General features: G+C 41.6%; 1 protein-coding gene across 1 annotated transcript in view; it reads left to right on the forward strand.

Moving 5' to 3' along the window:
• LGMN (legumain) overlaps positions 1-15,266 on the forward strand; it is a 41,663-nt gene extending 26,397 nt beyond the window's left edge. Inside the window, exons 5-14 of the mRNA XM_034769045.1 lie at positions 734-819; positions 2,766-2,841; positions 3,446-3,508; positions 4,528-4,594; positions 7,186-7,304; positions 8,012-8,101; positions 9,217-9,414; positions 10,276-10,446; positions 12,427-12,494; positions 14,454-15,266. Of these exons, the coding sequence (XP_034624936.1) occupies positions 734-819; positions 2,766-2,841; positions 3,446-3,508; positions 4,528-4,594; positions 7,186-7,304; positions 8,012-8,101; positions 9,217-9,414; positions 10,276-10,446; positions 12,427-12,494; positions 14,454-14,493 (978 nt within the window). The 3' untranslated portion in view covers positions 14,494-15,266. The remainder of the gene's footprint in view (positions 1-733; positions 820-2,765; positions 2,842-3,445; positions 3,509-4,527; positions 4,595-7,185; positions 7,305-8,011; positions 8,102-9,216; positions 9,415-10,275; positions 10,447-12,426; positions 12,495-14,453) is intronic.
• The last annotated feature ends 8,272 nt before the right edge of the window (positions 15,267-23,538 follow it).

Consider the following 23,538-nt stretch of genomic DNA (forward strand, 5'->3'; position numbering starts at 1 on the left):
AGTGAAACCTACTTAAAGGGATTGAGAAAAATCAGTTGCTTAACAGAAGAGGATCAGAACTGTGCTTGATATAATAAATTCAGGATACTTTCAGCCAGTCTCCCGTGACAGGAGATCACCTAATAAAAGTGACGCGAAGTATAGGTTTCATTGTATTTTATATGTGCAATGACTGGAGCGTTTTCCTAGTTTCCCGCACTATGACTGTTGCCTGATTTCCAAGAGCAGTCACGATCTAATAAACTGCAGTGAGTGACCATCAAGATTAAGGCCTTGTCTACACCAGAAAGTTGTACTCGCATATGCCAAGGTGTAAATTTAAACAGATACAGTTATACCAATATAACTACGTACACGTTTATTTTGGAATATGTGTCCTTTTTCATTTTAGCTTATGTCGCTTTGGAAGGGGGCTAAGCTAAACCAAAGAACCACTTTTATTCACACATGGAATGTGTATCTATATCATTTTATGTATACTGGTATAATTATACTGGTATAGCTAATAAAACTTTCCTGTATAGACAAGCCCTTACGGGAAAAGAAAAATGCTGCATATGAAGATCAGTAATAATGGTTATCATAGGCACCAGCTCTCAAAGCCCACCCCAACAGCATTCCTCTGCATTGTAAAACATTTGTTGGTTCTGTTGTACAGAACCTGTCTAGTGAGTAGATAAAGTTGACTATTACTGTATTTCATATTTAATTTTAAAACTCTCTTGATCTGTAGGATGTTACTCCAGAAAATTTCCTTGCTGTTCTGAGAGGTGATGCTGAAGCAATGAAGGGCATAGGATCAGGAAAAGTATTAAAAAGGTAACCTAGAAGTTGTATTCAAGATATGATAATTCAGATTATATGGGTGGACACTCATGTGCTGATATTGAGTAATGGTGGGATTTAAATGAAGTCTTAGTTATATTGTTGTCCAGATTGAGGATTAGCAAGACTGGTCAATGGCTATTCTACATCTTTGGAATTAATAATGTGACAATTCTACTTTTTTAGCAATCTAGTATCAAAAAGTGTGTGTCTGTATCAGATTGATACCAAATATTGTGTGGATTGAGATCTAGATATCCACAATAGAGAGCAACTTGGCTACTGCAGACAAGTTGGTGGAGAGAGAAGGGAATTTTGGCATTGGAATCAAGGAGAAAAGTTACAGAGCTGGACTGTATTTAAATTGGTCATTGCCACCTAGCTGTAGTCACGTGGGGCTTCACCTACATAGCTCAGGCTTAAAATATTCAGTGTATAAATACAAGATTAGAAGTGCTGAGAAGGGTTCTGAGCTTTTATTAATGAATATATTGCTGTAGTGCTGCAAAATTGCTAAACTGGAATGAGGCCTAAAAGGTGAACACTGCTAAACATTTCATTAGCCAAATTAAAAATTGCATTTAGGCCCATGGCTACTCATACACGGGCATTTTCAACCTGCCTCCCTCTACCCCCCTCCCTCCCCCTCGCATAGTTGTAAGGTAGTGGATGTGACGGGTCCCAACATTTATTGCTACTCAGTAAGAAGACAGTATTTAACCTTACTTGCATCCATGCATAGTTGTCATTTGCATGAATGGAACAACCTTCTGATCCCTGCGGCAGACTACACAAGGTCTTCTGAGATGAAGGCCTTTAAGTATCCAATACACAAAGAATTTCAGAACCAGACTAGTACAAACATAAATCTGGCAAAATAGCTAAATTTTAGCAGAATGGAGAAATAGTCGAATCCTAAGTTGGATAAATACAACCATACAATTCAGAGCAGCTTGGCCACATTGTCTTCTTTCACGCAGTTACACTCATTAAGGGTCTTAACAACAAAGAAGAATCTTTAGAATCTCTTCCTATTATTGCTATATCTTTTCGGTATGGAAAGTCCTGTGTTAACTATATCTGGTACTGGCCTACAATATTCCAGATACATCAGGGGAAGATGAAAATCCATAATGCACCAGGTCCTATTGTGCATTACATACAGATGGCTTGTCTATGCTTGAAACGCTATAGCGGCCCAGCTGTAGCTGCACCACTGTAGCACTTCAGTGTAGACACTATTTATGCTGATGGGAAGGATTCTCCTATCGGTGTAGGTAATCCACCTTAATGGAGCATCAAGGATTAGAAGGCTAAAAATCCCAGATTTGAGTACATTGCATTCATAGAACACATTTAAAATGTACCAGTGTTTTCTGATATTTGCAGCATATATTTATGAAGTTGAACTAGATTAACCCTGAAATTAAAAATAATTATGGAAATAGCTATTGATTCTCAGGTTTTATAAAACTATTTTACAAAAACTTAATCTGGGACTAAAATGACCCAGAATGTTTGTATTACAAGAATAAGACACTTAAATCCATTGACGCTGCTAGTGTGCAAATTTTAAGCACTCTTAAAAGATACATAAAATCATACAATTGTAGGACTGGAAGGGACCTTGAGAGGTCTTCTAGTCCAGTCCCCTGCACTCATGGCAGGACTAAGTATTATCTAGAAAGACCATCCCTGACAGGTGTGTGTTTTGTTCAGTTTAGGATTCTGGCTTTCTATTTGCATTCCTTTTCTAGTCATTCATCTTTTCACATAAGTATCCAAAGTATAGTATGTAATTTTAAAAGGTGGTATAGATGAGACCACATCTTCTGATTTATCTTCACAAATACCAGCATGTCTCAATACTATAACAGGTTTTTATGTAAAGACTAAGGTGAAATGTTTAGAAAGTCAATTTTCTGAATTTCTCTTGGCAGTGGTCCCAAGGATCATGTGTTTGTTTATTTCACTGACCATGGAGCCCCTGGACTACTGGCTTTTCCTAATGGTGATGTAAGCATTTTATTTTTAACATTTTTAAAGTTACCATAAAAATAAATATTTCTAAATCTAAATTTCTTAACACACTATTTTTTTCTTGGAAAGGATATAAGAGGCCATGTTCTGATCTCCCGGTTTACATGAGATCGCAATCTGGGCCATGATATAAAATGGAATACTTAATGTTTGAAAACTGAGGTCCCGACAGACTATTTATTCGTTGTGTGATTTTATTGCTCAGCTTTCCAGTGCATCATTCAGACTGTTGTGGGCATGATTATTCATCTTGCACACTGTAGTAAATATTGTAACCTCTGTTTCCCAGGGGGGCAAAACATTGGAGGTAAAAAGTATAACGCCTTCATGTTAAATTTGGACTTGATGATCACAAACTACAGTAAATCACTTATTTAAGTAACAAAGGGGGTACAAGTGTGCATTAAATATTCAAGCAACTCTCTTGTAAACTCCAACAATGAAAATATTTATATCTTCAAATAGTTAGAAGCAGTAATATATAAAAAATAGGAATCATTTATTCTAATGAAATGACTTTCTTCTCTTATTTATTTTGCTGAATTAAGGTGGTATTAAAACAAGTGTTCTTATTTTACAGCTCCATGTAAAGGACTTGAACAAGACCATTTATTACATGTACCATAACAAAAAATACCAAAAGGTAAATAACAGTTTATCAGATGTTGTGAAATTAATAGAGGAACTAATGCAGAGGAAGCATCTTTGTGACATCTTTGGCTGCACTTCCTTCAATTGCTTAAACAATAAAATCATAGTTGTTAAAGAGGAAGATGATTCAAAGCCTGAAATGTAGATCGATTGCCCATCTAAAAACGGGATATATATTTCATTTTTAGATCGTCTTCAGTTATTTACTTTCCAGTTGTAGCATGTGATTTATTTGGATCAATGTTGAAAGTTTCATATCCTGATTTAGTAAAGTCCCGTGACTCCCATATGTTTTGATCACCAGTTGAGTTGAAAAACACCCACTATCACTTCACCCCTGCCCCTGCTTCGGCTTATTGTGCTTTGTTCACCCTTGACCCGGTGTACTGTTACTGTAGGAAGCCTGTGTATATTGTGTGATTCACTGCTGGTTATTGTTACAAAATAACAAGTCAGCTGAGGATAAAGGGACACTTACAGAAACTAACATTTAAATTAAACAACCCACCAATTCTTTTATCTAAGTGGTTTCTATTCCCATTTCAGTACAGGTGAAGTCACTTAGAGCAAAGAACACTAATTGGTATCTATAGCTGTTTGTTAGATTACCTTCTTAAATAAACTTTTTATTAATCATGTCAGAGTACTATAGTTGATTGTGTTTAGGTCTGTATAAGTGGTGATGTCCCCAAAATACTGAGGCTACGGCCAATTCAGAATGGTATATTATTTCCAATAAAAAAAGCTGACCAGCTAGTTGAATTCTGCTTGAATTAACAAAAAAAGATCCATGTGAGATGTACATAGAAAAGCCATTAAGAAACCTTTTCAATGCAGTTTTCTTCACTTGTTTCAGTTTTTCAAAGCAGGAAGTGACCTAATTTGCCTTTATTTATGTGTAGGACTATGTATAGTGTGCTGTTTTAGGACCAGATTAATTACCATTTGAAAGGAGTCGAAACTCTTCTCCAGCCCACTGGTTTTTCCTAACATGTCTCACTTATTCTACAGCTGGTGTTTTACATTGAAGCATGTGAATCCGGATCAATGATGAACCATTTGGCTGACAATATCAACGGTAAGTGATCAGTCAGCTTTTTGGCCTGGCGTTTCCCAGCTTGAAATGGTCAAAAGTTCTTGTGGCCAATGTGCTGCATATCCTTACTGGATAAGAAGTGTTGAGGGCAGTCCTGGGATTATTGTAGAGGGTTAGCAGAGTACCAGGACTATTGGGTTCTGTTATTAGCTCTGCCACCGACTTGAGACTTTATTTTTGACAACCTCTGTTCTCTTGAGCCATCTGCCAAATGGAGTGTTAGTCACCTACCCTCAAAGGTGAGCTGCAAGATTTAATTGATTATTGGTTAAGCATTTTAAGAATGTGCCATGGAAAGAATTATGAAATGCAAACGGTTAAAACGGCAATAAGTTTTGGTGTCCTACTTTTCACCAGATTCTAACTCTTTTCTGCCTGAAACAAAATGACTTGTATATACAAAGAAATAACTATTGTTATATTGATATCACAAATGCTACATTCAACTTTCTTCCTAGAACTCAAAAATTCCTGCAAACATACAAAATATGCCATGTATCAGGGGATAGCCGTGCTAGTCTGTATCTACAAGAACAACAAGGAGTCTGGTGGCACCTTAAAGACTAACAGATTTATTTGGGCATAAGCTTTCGTGGGTAAAAACCTCACTTCTTCGGATGCATCCGAAGAAGTGAGGTTTTTACTCACGAAAGCTTATGCCCAAATAAATCTGTTAAAATATGCCATGCTATGTCTTTAGCGATGGAGGCCTTTTGGGTGTGTGAATTTTTCAGAGCTAGGATTAGGCTTCCTATCCCGGTAATGGGATAACTTGCGGATTGTTTTGCCCAGGTATCCCATTGTGTTAGAAAATACTTGACTAGTAATAGCACATTATTGGATGGAGCTGTTATTCTAAAGTTTTTTTTACCTTAGTGTGCTCAATGAGTGTTAATAATGTACAGTATTACTCCAGTGGCAGTGTTTTCTGGAAAAGAGGAATTTCAGGGACATTAAATGAGTCAAGGTGGGTGAGGTCATATCTTTTAGTTTTACACTGAAGCATGTGAATCTGAATCTGAAGAAGAGCTTTGTGTAGCTCAAAAGCTTGTCTCTCTCACCAACAGAAGTTGGTCCAATAAAAGATTAAACCTCACCCATTTTGTCTCTGTAATAACCTGGGACTGACATAGCTACAACAACACTGCATAGGGACATTCAATGTTATTCCAAATCAAATGTCAAATTAATACCAATTGTTAGCATGCAGAATAGGCAGTTCAGCTGTTCACTTAAGAATCTATCCTTCTGTGATGGTGTGCAGTCTATATGGTTTTATAAAAATATGATAATGAGTGAATATAATGTAACTGGAATATGCTTCATGCAAAAGGCCTCTTGTAAGGTATCATTACAAAGCTTATCATCTACTGAGTGTGATTATCCTATTTGTATAAAATGTACCATTCTTGTATCTGGGACAAAAAATATGAAATATAACTCTGAGGGGCTATTGTAATTATGCAAAGTGTGGGCCATTAATGGTGGTTTGGAATCTTAATGGCTCCCATCAACCAGGATGATTGACTGAGGCTCTGTTTGCAAGCAAGCCTTCCTGTGAGTCAGGCTGGGAGGAATGAAGGCTTGGGGTCTTACAGGGACATGTGATCACATCACTTGAACTGGAATCCTTCTTTAACCTGGTGCTTTTCCAGTGAGGGGGGGGTGGAAACCCAGAGAGAGACAAAGGATTCCCGCTTTATGCAAAAGATATATAAAGGGGTGGAACAGAACAAAGGAGGAAAGAGCCATCATGAAGAATCCCCTAGCTACCACCTGAGCTGGAACAAGAGCAGTACCAGGAGAAAGAATTGTACCCAGGCCTGGAAGGTGTCTAGTCTGAGGAAAAAGCTTAGTGAAGCATCTCTGAGGCTGAGATTATCTGTATTCAGTTTGATTAGACATAAATTTGCGCATTTTATTTTATTTTACCTGGTGACTTACTTTGTTCTATCAGTGTTATAGAGGGCGAACAATTTATGAGTTTACCCTGCATAAGCTTTATACAGGGGAAAACGGATTTATTTGGGTTTAGACCCCATTGGGAGTTGGATGTCTGAGTGTTAAAGACAGGAACGCTTCTGTTAGCTGCTTTCAGGTAAACCTGCAGCTTTGAGATCAGTAATTCGGACACTGGGTCTTTGTTGGAGCAGACGGGAGTGTCTGGCTCAGCAAGACAGGGTGCTGGAATCCTGAGCTGGCAGGGAAAACAGGAGCAGAGGTTGTCTTGGCACATCAGGTGGCAGCTCCCAGGGGGTTACTGTGACCCAACCCGTCACACCTTCAACTAAGATAGTGTCTGTATTTGCAGCTTTTTGAATAGTAGCTTTTAATCAAAGCCCTCTTTCCCAAAACTACACATTCTTCATTATATGCTCACAATACAACACAGTTGGTAAAAGGAAAAGAGCTTTTCCAGTGGCACCAACAGCAACTGTGGACAAAGTATTAGCAGGCTGATTTTTTCAGTTCAAAGCACTGAAGTAAATGAATAAAATCCATGACATTCAGACAAGTGTAGCAGGCAGTTAAGTACCACTTAAATAAAGGCTGCTCTTCTATTTGTCTTACAGTTTATGCAACTACTGCTGCCAATCCTAGGGAGTCGTCTTATGCATGTTACTATGATGATAAGAGACAGACCTACCTAGGTGACTGGTACAGTGTCAACTGGATGGAAGATTCTGATGTGGTAAGTTACTTAGATCAGATATTTGGTGCTTTAAATTTAAGACAATTATAAAGCTTTAAGCATTACAGTTTTTCTTTATACAAGTTTTATTTTATCCTTTAGGTTTTATTTAAGATTAAAAATTGTTTAAATTCTTAATCATTAGCAATGTGGAACTGGAAGGCTTATAAACTTAAATACTTTGCTGACAAATTCAATATTTGTGCAAGTTGTTCATTTAGACATCTTTAAATTTAGTTCAGAAACTTAATTCCTCTTTGGTGGGTGTTGAAGTGGAAAAAATTAGGAATAGTCTAGCCACTAATTTTGAGTTCACTTAGTCTAAAGTTACTAATTCGGGGCAACATCACTGCAAGTTTTTGAACATGAATCTCAAAGTGCAGTTACTGAACAGTGTATGCAAGCTTCCTTAATGATCCTTAAATATGAACAAAAACTACTGCCATTCATTAAGAGTTGTTTTGAACCAAATTTACAGTAGTAATGAAACACTTTAGGGATTTTTACTGCAGTTTGAGAAGATGTCATAGAATCTCAATTTCACCCTAGTTTCCTAACTTTTCATTTAATTTCTTTTGAAGTGTTAATAGCCATTGCCCTGGTACTCACCTCCTGCTCAGGGATAGCTAAGGCTCTTTTAAATTTTCCTTGCATTTTTACAACAGCCATATTTTGATATCTATAAACATATAGATTTCTTCATGCAGGAGGATCTGAAAAAAGAAACTCTCCATAAGCAATTTCTGATAGTAAAGAAACACACCAACACCAGCCATGTGATGCAATATGGAAACAAAGTGAGTATTCATTTAAGTGGTTTCCAGGTCAAGCCCTCCCCATATATTTAATCCCTTCAAAATAGCTGTACCCTGGTGACGGGACAAATCCTCAGATTCTGAATATCTACCTAAAAAACTAAAGCCTGCTCAAAGCTAGAGAAGCAGAATTCAAGATCTGAATTTTGTAGCTCAGGCCTGTAGCCACTTATATCTAGAGCTGCAGGTATTCAGTCTCTGCATTTACCCTTCAGATTGGAAAGTGCAAGACAGGAACCAAGAAATTCTCATTTCTCTCTCTTTACCCCCATTGTCCACAGCAGCTCATCCTTCCTTCTACACTGTGAACTCTTACTCCTTCCTAATTCTCTGCTCGCACCCTCAGAAGGGCCAGTAGCCATTTCCTGCTCCTCAGCTCCTCAACCTTTACGTGCATCTTGAGCAGAGAGTTTCATGCCAGCCTCCTGGCTACTCTTTTGTTCTCTGCTGTTGCTCCAGTTACAAGTGCCTTGAGGCCTGATGAAAAAGCAGGGCATAGTGACCAGGCAAGCAGAATAGAATGGGCAATTCCTGGTCAGGTTTGCCTCCTGGCACCAGACCTCACCTGGCCCTCTTTTCCTACATGGATATAGCAAAAAGAAATGTGGTCTAAGGGCTAATGCAGGGAACGGGGCATGAGGACACAGTGTGCCACTGATGTAACCTCCCAATGCTTCACTTTACCCATCCATAAAAGGGCTGTACTAGACATATTGCCAGCATATTGTGAGCCTTAATAAAGGATAATAAAATGCTTTGAGCTCTTTGGGTAGAAGGTGCCATAAACTGCCAAGTTATTCATAAACACAATTGAAAGCATTCCATCCCATTGTTCAGTGTACTAATAAAATGATTTTCTGATGTGGTCTTCAATCTGTAAAATTCAGGCTGTTCAACCTGGTGGCCTTTTGCCTTAGGGAACTTGAAGATTAGCCACTTTTAGGGCAACTTACTGCTTGTAAAACAATACTTACCTTCATATGTCTTCCATAGCCAAGCAAGTTTAGAAAATTAACAAGCTTGTATGGCAACACAAAGAATGACTATCTAGCAGAGATATTTAACCTGTGTGTGTTTGTTTGCTTTCTAATTTGCAGAGCATCTCTTCTATGAAAGTGGTACAGTTTCAGGGCATGGGAAAGAAATCCACTCCTATTTCACTGCCCCCAGTGGCGCACTACGATCTCACTCCTAGTCCTGATGTGCCTCTTGAAATCATGAAACGGAAGCTGATGGCTACCAATGATATTTATGAGGCTACGAAGATTGCAGGGGAGATGAAAACACATCTAGAGGTAAAGCTAAAAATTCTAACTACCGTTCATAAGGCCAAATTCAGTTCCATTATATGGATGTAAATCAAAAGTAACTCCAGTGAGACTAATGGAGTTACAGCAAATCGACCCCAATTCATGACAAAATGCATCTGCTATCGGTAACAGCCATCTGATATTTTTCTCCACAATTATTTAAACTTCTGAGATCTATGGACAAGGCATCTTCTGTTCGTAACTTACCAAATGGGAATATAAACATACAAAAGCTAACCTACTAGATTTCACTGCCAGTGGTTCTACCACTAGGGGATATCCCCTTGCCCCCATAATTCATAGAATCATAGAATATCAGAGTTGGAAGGGACCTCAAGAGGTCATCTAGTCCAACCCCCTGCTCAAAGCAGGACCAATTCCCAATTGGAGTCAACAGTACAGGCTCTCTCTTGCACAAGAAAGCCATACTTCAGAATGACTGCCTACTTTAGCCTGAGATAAGACTTTCTCCAAAACCAAAGTCTCCCAAAACGCTCCAATATCATTACGAAGAGCAAATACATTTTCCCAGAAGGCTGCTACAGCAAGTCTAGTCATGATTACTGTGCGTTTCCCCCCTTTTTGCAGGGAGAACTAATAAGTTAAATGAATGGTCTATTGGAAGCCCACAACCTGTAACCTTTCCGATTTACCTTATTTGTTCATGTTTTATTAAGGGGCAGGCCCAAAAGGGACTGTAATTTCAATGGTATTTTTTTTAGAAAACGGAGTATTTTTAAAAGAGCCCAAGGTTTTTTTTTGAAAGAAGGAAGTGGCATTCAGTTAATAGTCTGCAAGTTAGGGTCAGGAAAAGCACATTATAAGTTGTCTTTGCTTTGTGTGCAGGCTAAACAGATTATTCAGGAATCCATGCGAAAGATCATATCCTTGGTAACAGAATCAAAGGAGCGAACTGAGCAAATCCTGTCAGATAGACTGACCATCAGTGACTATGACTGCTACCAGTCAGCAGTGAATCACTTCAAAGCCCGCTGCTTCAACTGGCACTCTCCCTTGGTAAGTGTAACATTGGCAAAAAACCCAATACATTTGTCAGTAGGACAAGCACAGCTGTCAAGGTGTTCTTCCAAAGTCAGTTTTTACCAAAAAGGAAAATTGGGATTATTGAACACCCTTGGATTTTCACTTTAATAAAACTTGAGAAACATTTTCAGAAATAAAAGGAAAGACACTCCATCTGCAAGCAACCATCTACAAGCAACAAGATTATCAAAATAAAGGAAGGATTTCCTTCCCTCCTTTTACTGTTTTCTTCTTGCCTTTCACAAGTAACAGGACATTCAATATTGGTTTTTAATCAACTCAACACAATTAACAGCAGCCTTGAAATACAGCACCTAATGTACCGTATATACTCGTTCATAAGCCAAAATTTTAGTAAAAAAGGGAAGCACCAAAGAAGGGGGTCGGCTTATGAACAGGTATAGAGAGGGAGAGGTGGGACACAGCCCCTCCCCCCAACAGAGGGCGCAAGGAGAGGCAGCACAGCCAGCAGAGACAGAAGGGAAGAGGCGGGGCCAGAGCCTCTCCGCTTCTGGCCACACTGCTCACTCCCAGCCTCTGAAGCAGCTGCAGCTCTGGGGCTGGCAGGCTGCAGCCGTGCCGCTCGGCTCTGCCCCCCAGAGCAGGCTGCGGCCGCACCACCCTGCCCGCTGGAGCACGCTGCGGCTGTGCTGCCCGGCCCAGCCCACTGGAACATGCTGCAGCTGCGCCGCCCGGTCTGACTCACCGGAGCAGGCTCCAGACGCTGCCCACCTGCCGGAGCAGCTCCAGCCAGGCCAGAGACATCGTCCCCTGGCCCTCCCCAGATAAGGTGGGAAGGGATGGGATGAGGAGAGTGTGGGGGTGCCGGGCTAGGGGTGGGTCGTGTGGGGGGTGGTCACTGGGGTTACTTCTCTGACCCCCAGCTTCCCCCCCACCCCAAAAATTTCCCACCAGTTGCTGTCCCAGCCCGTCAGGGTAAGCAGCTGGTGCGCCGGGACACTTTGTTTACTTAGGTTTACCTCTGTGCCTGCGGATGCTCGAGGTAAACAAACCATCTCGGCCCACCAGCAGCTTATCCTGATGGCCCGGCAGCCAAAGTTTCCTGACCCCTGAATTATAGGTTCGGCTTATGAACGGGTCATAAAAATTTTCCATTTTTACTTATCCATCTTGTTGGGGTCAACTTATAAATGAACCGGCTTATGATTGAGTATATAATGTACATAATTCTATCCTAAAAAGAGATCCCCTTAACTGTATATTGTACACTACCTGTGACAGCCTACTAGATATTATTTAGTTCTTGTTGAGTTCACAGACGTAATTTTTTTGAGCTTTACTACAAATAATTACTTTTGCTACAGTAGTATCTAAGAGTCTCAATCAATGTACAGTGCCCCATTGTGCTAGGCACTATACAAACAAGTAACAGAGAAATCAGTCCCTGTCTCAAAGAACTCACAATCTAGGTGTCACACCTGCATAGATGCAGAAAACAGACAAATGGGTGAGTTGAGAGGGTGAGGCAACTATAAAGCAGAATTTAGTGGAAAAAGCAGAAGTCTCAAGTCATCACTTGTCTAATCTCTGAAGCATTGACAGAGCGCTCAGCACTGTACATGAGACAAAAGCAGGTATGCTCTCTGCCTCAAGGAGCTTACAATCTAGAGAGACAATCCAACACAAGGGGAGGCCACATTGGTCTACATTAGAGTTGTGGTTTCATTGACATTGGTTAGAATTATGAGTCTTCCATAAGAAGGGAATCTGCAGTGAGATCTGAATAAAGGAGAGGGATATAAGGACATTGTATGGCTGCAGGTGCAATGAAAAGTGTGAGAGAGGGGTAACTTTGGTCTGATATTAGAATATTCCAGCAAGGATAGAAATCATTGGTGTTAACACATCTACAAAGCTCTTTTACTTCTAGCTTAAATAAAGAGGGGCTGGGATTTGACATGGAAATGCTTAATGTTCTTTGTTCAATTGCAGTATGAGTATGCTCTGAGACAGCTGTATGCCTTGGTCAATGTTTGTGAAGGAGGATATCCTATTGACAGGTAATTCAGCTTGCAATATCAGCCTTATTTATTGCCTTATACTCCGCGCTGATGAGGTCTCAACTGGAGTTTTGTATCTAGTTCTGGGTGCCGCATTTCAGGAAGGATGCGGACAAATTGGAGAAAGTCCAGAAAGAGCAACAAAAATGATTAAAAGCCTAGAAAACATGACCTATGAGGGAGGATTCAAAAAATTGGGGTTGGTTAATCTGGAGAAGAGAAGACTGAGGGGGGACATGATAACAGTTTTCAAGTACATAAAAGGTTGTTACAAGGAGGGAGGTAAATTGTTCTCATTAACCTCTGAGGATATGACAAGAAGCAATGGGCTTAAATTGAAGCAAGGGCAGTTTAGGTTGGACATTAGGAAAAACTTCTTAATTGTCAGCTAGTTAAGCACTGGAATAAATTGCCTAGGGAGGTTGTGGAATCTGAGTCATTGCAGATTTTTAAGAGCAGGTTAGACAAACGCGCGTCAGAGATGGTCTAGGTCAGTGTTTCTCAAATCCAGCCACCAGGGGCTTTTCTGGCGGCCACAGCCTTCTGGGCTGTGATTGGGAGGTGGGGGGCAAAGTAGAGCCCTCTCCCCCTCCCAGTTGCTCCTGGATGCTGGGGCCAGCAGCAGGGATTGGGCCCTGCCCCCCCCGGAGTCACCTGGGGCACAACACTGGAGGAGCAGGCAGCAAGTGAGTTCCCCACCTTCCCATGGGTGGCGGGACTCAGGCTTTGGGCTTCAGCCCTGTGGTGGCAGGGCAGCAAGCTCTGTCCTTAGGACTTCAGGCTCCAAGCCTGGGCTCTGGCCACATGGCTTCAGGCTCTGTCCTTGGACCCCATCCTCCAGCCACGGGGCTTTGGGCTCCAGCCCCCTGCTGCCTCTGCCAGTCCCATCTCCCCCAACCTTCTATCCATGGCTTAATCAGCCCAGGCAGGCCTGGGGACAAATTAAGTCTGCTGTGAAAAGTGATACTTGTATGTTTGTTAATATCACTTTTCACAACAGACTTACTAGCTAGCAATAAATAAATTACAATGATTTGGATGTGTATATGTGCATATTTATCTGGTTATCCTAAAGCTAATCAAGTATTTTAGGAAAAAGTGAGAGAGTGGCCACCAGCAAGAGTTGGTGGCCGCACTCTGAGGCCACCAAAAAATTTGTCCTGAGAACTCCTGGTTTGAGAACCCCCATGAGTGCAGGGGACTGGACTAGATGACCTCTTGAGGTCCCTTCCAGTGCTATGATTCTATGATTGTTTAAAAAGCAGAAGCTGATAATTTGTAAATGTCTCACTACCTCTTAGCTGCATATTTTTTGCTTCTCTGCTCGGTCTATTTTATAAATAGTATTCATAAGGTACAGCTACACTGCACACTCCTTTCAGCAGTGTATAGAGTAAAAACACTATACGCCCCCTCGCACAGGTATAAACATCAGCAGACACAGTGAGGCACTGCTTAGGCAAGTAAAGACACGCCTGAACCCTATGGGTATGAACACTACACGGCTCTCTACTCCCCAAGCAGCACCTCCCCAGCGACACTGCTATTTTTAGCATTGTAACAGTGCCTCCCCGCTGCTGGAGTCTTTCCACACCACAGGGAAAAGCTCCAGAAGTGGGGAAAGGCTTTGGCAGCTTCCCGCTTCAGAGCCTTTCCCTGCTGTCTCCCTTCACCAGAGCCTTTCACTGGCACACTGCAGTGTGAACGCGGCCTGTTTTTCACTGCGATGTGTAGATTCACATATCCTGCCGCAAGAGATGTGCAGTGTAGCTGTAGCCTGAATCTTAAAGTGGCAAGACTGTTTTTGAAAAGTCTTTCATAACTAGTCTTTATTTACATTATGGATGCAGATACCCAATGAGTAGATACTAATTTCCATATTTAAAACTATCATATTAAATTAATCTAAATATGGTGACACTATGATGTATTTATAATTGTTGTTCTTGTCTGTTGCAGAATACAACTGGCCATGGACCATGTGTGCCTTGGATATTAATGAAAACAGCATTCCCATTAATAATCCTTACTAAATGCGATAGCCTTTTTTTGAAACTGTAATAATCAGGACTATAACTGCATGCAAAGAGAAGAGAAATGTCAACCACTGTAGCAGTTTTAAATAACACAGTGGGAGCTGTGTTGGACAACACTGAACAGATTCAGCACTTAAAAGCCTCCCATTTGACATTATGGATTTTATTGCGTCCCTCTAGCCTTTCAGATATAACTGGTGTTCTACAAAATGCATTTGGGCAGAGTTAGTGTTATCCAGGCAGCATTTGAAATGGAAATGATTTGTTTCAAAGCCCAATGCAGGCTACAGTAGCATAATTTTTAAAAGTCTCCAGTTGAACACTACACGCAGTCTATTGGGGATCCTGACTTTATGATTAAAATTTGATCTTTAACTAATTATTTTGCATTTGAAACTGTTGACGAATACTAATTAGCTTTAAAAAGTGGGGAGTTTATTATTAATGAACTTATGTTTACAAGTTTGCAAACTGGTTGAAAAATGAAGAAGCCATAGTTTGTACATCAAGCTCTAAATCCTTAATGGTATAAAGAAATCAGTTGTACTTGAGAATTATCCAATTTGTAAATTGCATGGGCATAAAGTTGCACTGTTTCCCAAAGAATTAAAAAAAACTGTCTAATGCTGTAACTTTTAGCACCATTATGTAAGTGTTATGTACACACAAGTCTGCGAGAAATGGTACAGCACTTGGAATTATCTGTGAATAAAAAGAAAGTTGAATGTTCCACGGACCTTTAAGGCATTATGCTGTTGTGTCTTAACAAAAAACTTGCTTCAAGAGTTAAGTAGAAGCTTGTACATTTTGTGTGACTACCTGAAATGAACCTCCAAACTCTACACTTACAACCTGCTTAAAACATCTACACTTTCCTCTCTTAAACAGCATCTCAAACACTTACTTGAAGAAGCCACTTCCTACTGAGATGTCTCAGTGAGTCATAAGCTGAGACAGCTGTATCAAATTATAAAGTGCTTTGTAATAGTTTAAAATTCCCCATACCTTTCTTCACTGTTCTTCATGTCCAGCGTACTATTGGAGTACTTCTCAAAAGAATACTATAGATTGCATTACCAAAGCTCCATTTGCTGTTCTTGGAAAGGGAATGGGCCTGGGGGAAAAAACTAGACCATTGTTTGGGGTGTGGTGTGGTTGGGAATTCTGGGTAGCCCTTCCCATAGGGGCAGGAGTTGCTTGAAATTCCATTTATATAGGGAGGAGCAAGCTAGAGGCATTGCTCCGCCCTCAGCTTTCAACCACCTCCTGAAGAAAGGGTATAAAAGACAAGTTCCAAAGCATGTTTTAGAACAGGTGATGACAGATGTAGGGTTTGCAAGAATTGCTTTCTGCCTCAGTGGACATGAAAGAAGAATTAAGCCTTCATTCTTGCCTAAACATCAGCTTTTCCCCCTACTTCTTGTTTCTTTTCAGTTGTGAAACTTTTACACGTGGTAAAAGTCTAAAAATAAAAATGAGACCACAGAATTACAAAAGGCATGAAACATCACTGTCAGCATTATGGCCGCGGGACTTAATAGCATGAGAAGGAAAGAAGTGACATTTGAAGACCACACAAAATAAGCCCCCAATCCTGCAAGCTTTTACATGCTCACAGACCCATACGCTTGTCTGGAGTCCCACTGAAGGCAGTGGGGTCTAGCTGCATAGAATAGCTTGCAGGTAGGGGCGTGGTGAGACCAGCATATTGTGGTAAGCATCCAAATTCCCTTCAAAACAGCAGTGAAAACAAAGACTCTTTCAAACAGCTGTTTGAATGTATACATCAAACTAGCCAAACATTTAAGACCTTTGGATGCCAGTCTTAGACACGCACATTCAGTATATTTCATGGACCCCTGGAACCCGTCATTCATAGCTTTAGCATTATTCTCCAGTGTTTCCCCTTTGTAAAGATACATTTTCTTTAAAGTATTCAAAAGAGCCTTTTAGTCTTCCAGATTTCCTCCTTCAAGGGTTGTATGTTCCTTGAAAAGAGTCAGTAGGGTCAGGACCTTTAATGGTGTTTAGATGCCTAATTCCCATTTATATCAATGGGAGTTAGACACCTAAACACTTTTGAGGCTCTGGGATCAGAGCTCCCCATTTCTCCCAGATAATAATATGGCATCTTCCATCTGAGGGTCTTAATGTACTTTAAATAAGCCCCATAACAAATATGTATCATATGAAAAATGAGGCTAAGTGACCTGCCAAAGATTACACAGCACACACTGCCTGGCTCAGCTTTCTTGCCTCTCAACTCTATTTTCACAACTATCCTATACCCAGGTGGGCCTTGTGCCTGAGCAGACATTCCATGATTTGGCACTAATGCATTGGGGGCAGTGTAGAGCTTCAATGCCCCAGGGGAGCAGAACTGGAATGACAAAGCATAAATTTTAGTTTCTTACCTCACATTCATAAACTTTTTTCTGCAAGAATAATTTCCGGAGTGCTATTTTCCATAACATGGCTACTCATGGTGGTGTACCACCCATTCCTAAGTAACTAGTATGGCATGGAAGAGAAGGCAAAAACTGTGGGAGATGCACCACACCCCACTGACTCACTGGATTCAGCTGAGTTCTCACCCCAAAAGCACTCAAACCTGCTGATGTTGTTAGGCCCTTTCATAAGTCTTCTTTTTCTTAGCAGCAATTCAATCAAAAACCCTACCAAAAAAAAAAAAAAAAAAAAAAAACTTCACTCATTTATAAACCAATGTAGGTTAGCAGACTCACCATTCTGCCTGACAATCACCAGGGAAGAATCCACTCAGCGCCAGAATGCCTATGCTAACACACAACAGTTCCCTGTTCACATGAGGGTGTTTTCAGAAACAAGTGTTAAAAAACTAGTTCAGGAGTGACCAAAGTTTGGCCAGTGAGCCATGGAGTTCTACAATGTGCACTGCAGTCATCCTCAGGTTTAATATGTGGCTACAGTTACTACATTTTCCAGTATGCAATGCTTCATCTGAATTTGGAAATGTGGCCGCATACATATTAAAGTAAATTGGATGGTCCCTCTATACACATTTTGTGCAGTTCTCAGCTTTCTGGCAAGGTTTCTTGTCCTAAATTGGTCAAAGTTTACATTGCTTGAGTTTAAGCTTTATTTCTTGTATCTTATTAAAGCTATGCAAAGGGTGCCCTCTACGCCTTAGACCTAAGTTGGTTTCACCTCTTCCTCCTCTTATGTTAACAGATGCCTGTATGAAAGTCCAAGGCCGCTATTTCGCAATTGTAGGTTCCAGGCATCAGGCTGTTTGTATGGGATCAACTTCACGACCTCCATTAAAAAGGGGCCCATAGGAAGTCATTTGCGGTGCACAACTTCTTTTACTGGCCCTAGAAAAGCTCTCTAAACAATGCCGCAGGTTCCTGAGCCCCATCTACTGGCACATTATGTTCTTTGATTCCTGTCCATCAGCTCAACAACAGTGAGGAGCAAATGAAGCCTGTTCCATTCTTCATTTGGTTTCTGTGGTTTACTATTCACCAAATGTTTGACCATGACTTCTTAGCTTGCACTGGTAGGGACAGATGTGCCCTTCACTAGTGGTTGCTGCCACTAGCTACCTCATGAGGGTTGGCATAGCAACTGAGGCAAGGTCCAGCGGTATGGTGCTGCAGTGCCCCTGCAGCTACTTGAAGCCACTTGTGAGCGCTGAGTGAGTTGTTAAGCTCAGCCCATTACAGGTGTGGCTGGGTACCATGCAGCCGTTGAACAACCCCCCCACAATGTACCCCAGCACATTATCTAATAAATAACTATTTCCAGATATACAGATGCCTCTTGTGTAGAGTGCTCCTGTAACTGCATGCACTTCCTTAATGCTAAGAAAGGCAAAAGAAACATTCACTTGGAGTCTGTGCATTTTTGTTCCATAGATATTCACAGATGCCATGTTATTGTTATCTCAGTCCCAGATCAAGACGAGCTGAACTGAATGTGTTTGTCAACCTAGGGTGCCCAAACCCTACAAACGGCCCCTTGTACAGTCCCATTTAAAGCCAGTGATTTGTAGGCCCTATTCAGCCTGTCTCTGAAAGCCAGATTCTGTCTGGCTCGCATGTGGATGTACCATGGGGGGAAGAGCCTATGTGGTTTCAGTAAGGGCCAAGCAAATCTTCATCCCTTGTGCTCAGGGGAATTCAGGGGCTGAGTTGCCATGTCTCTGTCACCCCGCCAGGCACTGGCCAGAGGAGCTGTCCAGCTGCACATGGGGAGTAGGATGCACCTCACAAACTGGCCTGCTAGCTGCTATGCAGCCTCTGCATCTCTGCGAGGCATTCTGAGCCCCCAGGGCCTTGCCAAGCCACTCCTGCCCCAATGCAGGGCAATGCCTAAATGGCATTGCTGAGCCTAGTGCTAGCGTAGCTGCTTCCAGCAATTGACCAGTCTGGGCTAAATCGTGCAATGCTTACTGAGGGAAAAGCCCAATGAGGACTGCAGCATGTGTATGATTATGGGTAATAACAGCCACAGTGCTAACTCTTACTCTGCTTGTGGCGTATGTTCTATTCTCTCTCTTTCCTGTGCAGGCAATAAGAATGGACAAGCAATTATTCTATGTATTCAGAATACAGCCTATGGATTAATTTATGATCTGACTATCAGTAGAATGCCTTCCATTGCTTTCAATTGGCTTTGGATCAGGCCCTAAATGACCAGCATGTGTAATTGGGTTAGTAAATTATTGCCAGATTGTATTACTGGCTTCACTTAAGCGTGGCACTAAAGGCTTCCATGCATGGAAGGGTTACTTTAAAAAGCTGGGTGCTCTTACAGCCTTTGCTGTGCTCAGCAGGTTTCCCTTGTGCATTATTCCTGGCCTTGCAAGTAAATTATGTCCAAATAGTTTCACAATGTTTCTGTGGAAACTAACGCCTGAGGAGCACTTGGCTGGCTTACACAACTTCACTTGTTCATAGGGTAAAGTCCCCTGAAAGTCTATGACGCTCGGTTGATCTGCTGATCAATCATGTGAGGGCTAGTATTTGAGTCATTTAGTAATTGTGCCTTGACTAATCACATGATGGCACTGGGTCATCAGACCAGGAAGTTTCCTTCAGTTAAATTGCCAAGGAAGTTTCTTTTAGGTAAAAAGGAGAATTGTGGAAAACACTAAGCAATAAATAAATAAATAAATAGATAAATAAATCACTTTTAATCCAAACAGTTTCTTCCGTGTTTGCCATATTCAGTACTTGTAACTTCGGCCTCCAGCTGAGAAACAATGACTTTGGACTATCTTGCAGCATGGTGACAGGATGGCCCAAGACATGTGGGCCCAGCTCCTCAAAGGTCTTTAGACACCTAATTTCTATTGAACTCACTGGGAGTTAGGCTCCTAGATACCTCGGAGGATCTGGGCTGTGGAGCCTTTCCCCTCCTGTTCCCTGGTTCATTTCTGACACAGGTCACTAATGACTAGATGTGCTGCTCATTGTAGCGGAAGATATCTGTATCACCATTGACAGTATCAGTAGAGAAGCCAATGGACATATGGCCATGTTCACTGAACTTCCCTCTAGCGCTGGCATTGCATCTCCAGCTAGGAAACGACCATCTCATTGGGTCTGGCAAGTCTTAACTGCTTCCTATTACTGCTGGTGCTGGCATATGTTGAAGCTTTAAGCAACAACCCTGAGCTGGCGGTTATGCAAACCTGTACTACCAACACAATGCCCCTGAGAGCTCCCGCCTGTGCATGGGAATCAAGGCTGTGCAGTGAATGCTCTCTAGTATGGCTGACCAGTCTGCTTGCTGGGCGCAGTTAAAGAGTCCCACCACACCCTTCCTTGCTGCCTTTGGGGTGGCTGCAATGCACAGAGTGTGGTGCTAGGGAGTAGCCCCTGCAGTCAGGAAAGTGCAGGGCCTACGAGTGTGCCCAGTGGATGTAAGTGGAAGAGGGGGTCACATGCTCTATCCTTACTTGAGCACTCACAGTCACCTGCCACAATCTGGCTCTCTGTGGCTTGCCTTGAGAGAGGGAGACACTGTGCGTTTCTTGAAATATATGATTTTGTTTTTATTTTTTCATTTATTGGTGACTTAGGCCTTGTCTACCCTTGGAAATTTACTGAAATAGCCATTCCAGAAAAGTTATTTCAGCATAAGACCTCATGTGGACACTCATTCTGGTACAACAGGCTTAAGCCACAAAGTGGATCCATTTTGTCAATTAAACTAATTTAGAAAATCTATTCCAGACTAGCTATTTTGATAAATTTCCAAGTGTAGACAAGCCCCTAAGATGATTTACTTCACTGGAATGGGATCATACTGGCAGAGCTGTGGAATGTCAGGGATGACACCCTCCAGGACTCAGAATAGACATTTTTCTCAGGATGAAAAATTCCAGAATTCAGGATAGATTGTTTTATTTGTGGAAGACCTCAGGTAGAGACCAAGTAGCCGTATTTTGCCCTCAAAGAACTCCTCACCGGGTCTTATCAGTATTTGCTTTAGTGTTGTTTTCATCATTTATATACGGCCTCCCCAAGTGGCCAAGTGCTCTACATACATATAAGAGAGAAGCCCCTTCCAAAGCCCTGAGAGCCTAGAGACTGCACCTACAAGCACTTATCCACCAGGTGTAGTAAGCCCTTACTACTGTGAATAGTCTCTTCGATTTCAATGGGAGATATGACACCTCTAAAAATCAAGCCACTGATTGACATGTCTGAATATGGATTTAAGGACAACATTTTAAAAATGACTCATGACATTGGGTTCCTCAATTCCGGGGAGCCCAACTTGCCCAACGTTAATGGAGGCGTTTTCAAAGGATGGGATGCTCAGCACTTTCTGTGTCTCACGTTGGGTTACCAAAATCATTACTTAGCTTTGAAAAATCATGGCCTGTGTGCTTAATTTTAGGTGCCCAAGTTGTGCCCTGTGGACTGTGGCAGCTAAGTATTATCCTCCTTAATCTCAAGGTAGCTACGTTGAGTAGGAGGTAGTTTAATGCAGGTGGGATGGATGGTTGTCTTTTTTCCATACGATTTATACAGATGAGCGTGTATATGGCCATTAATAATCCCATGAAGCTTTTAGAAAAGATAGGTGGCCCCCTCACCATACTCCATGCACTTGTGCTGTGTTGGGTGTCATTTGTCTGGCCACTGGTGATTATGTTTGAGCAGTGGAATAAATGACTCCAAGATCTACCAACGCTAAACAGCTTATAAAGTACTTTGGGGTCCTTCAGGATCAGAGGAGTTAGGGATTGTAAATTACTGTATGAGATTACAGCTGTTGTGCTAAAAGGAAACCATACCTTGTTGCCATTATTTCACCCAACTTGGCAAACTATAGTGACTAAGAATTTATATATATATATATATGCAAAATCCAGGGGTTGGGGCAGTAGCTTGTAACCAAGCCTATAGGCTGGAATAATGGTTGTGGAGGGCTATATAACAGCCCCATGGCATGCCCGCTGGTTGGAGGATGGATTTCCTTTCCCCAACCACTGCACAGGATGTGTACATAAAGCCGAATCACTCAGGCTTCATGTGGGTGTCCTGAATTTCCCCCTTAGAGCAGAGAAGAGGTTCCCTCCATCTGCCCCAGATGGAGAAATGCCCTTTTCACTCCCAATAAAGAGCTGCCAAGAGTTTTTTCCCCCCCAAACTCCAGATGCCAAAGCTCAGCCGTGCCCTGTTCCCTGGGCTGTATTGCAAATAACACCACGTATGCAGCACCTTTGATCTGGAAGGATTCCAAGGCTCTTCCCACGGTGGAGGGTACCAGAAGTGGAGAGTGCCAGCCAATTGCACAACACAAGTGCATGTGTGTGGGGAGGGCGGGAAAATGAGTCAAAGCCTTTGGGGCAAACCTCTCTCATAAATGCCCCTCTGCTATGTACATTGGCCAAACTGGACAGTCACTACATAAAAGGACAAATGGACACAAGTCAGAAATCAGGAATGGCAATATACAAAAACCTTAGGAGAACACTTCAACCTCCCTGGCCACACAATAGCAGATGTAAAGGTAGCCATCGTACAGCAAAAAAACAGGACCAGACTCCAAAGAGAAACTGCTGAGCTTCAGAACATTTGCAAATTTGACACCATCAGATCAGGATTAAACAAAGACTGTGAATGGCTATCCAACTACAGAAGCAGTTTCTCCTCCCTTGGTGTTCACACCTCAACTGCTAGCAGAGGACCTCACCCTCCCTGATTGAACTAACCTCGTTATCTCCAGACTGATTCTTGCCTGCATATTTATACCTGCCTCTGGAAATTTCCATTACATGCGTCTGACGAAAACTTATGCTCCAATACATCTGTTAGTCTTAAAGGTGCCACAAGACTCTCTGTTGCTCTCTCATAAAGAATCCCTCAGTGCTGCACATGATATATTTGAAGCCACAATATATTATTTACTCTTCCTAAATGTAATATCACTTTCTCCTGGCTACATGGACCCAAGACTAAATGCATTACAAGGTAATAGACTCGGTAATAATTTGTAATTTTTATGCTCGTTTGGTTGGTGACCAGTACCAAGGATCCATATATATTTATTTCACACACACAAATACATGCCAAAACTACAGTACTAGTGAATATAGGGACATGGATTTCAGACCTCAGAGAGAACGACTGTATATTGTCATTGAACAGTAATGAGGCTGAGACCCTTTAAAAAGTAATGTAATAAAAATGTAGTGGGACTTGTGGGCTCTAGCCCACCCCCCCAAAACACCGACCATTTCCTCCTTAATGCTAGCTGGATGTAGAAGTTGTGATGTGTGTACACACTTACACAACCCCCTTTTCTAATCACAACAATGTGTTTTTCCTACAAAAGACAAATCAATCAAACTTGGCCTGTTCCTATAATCCTTGGGTTGGGTACTCCCACTGCACCGACAGTTACTCAGATCCTGCATGCATTAACATGAGTGGGAACTTTGGCTGAGTAAGGGTTGTGGGATCAGGCCCATGATGGATTAATATCTATGATTAAGCCAAGGACTCCGA

This window comes from Trachemys scripta, chromosome 4 (assembly GCF_013100865.1).
Source record: "Trachemys scripta elegans isolate TJP31775 chromosome 4, CAS_Tse_1.0, whole genome shotgun sequence".
In the NCBI taxonomy this organism is placed as follows: Eukaryota; Metazoa; Chordata; order Testudines; family Emydidae; genus Trachemys; species Trachemys scripta.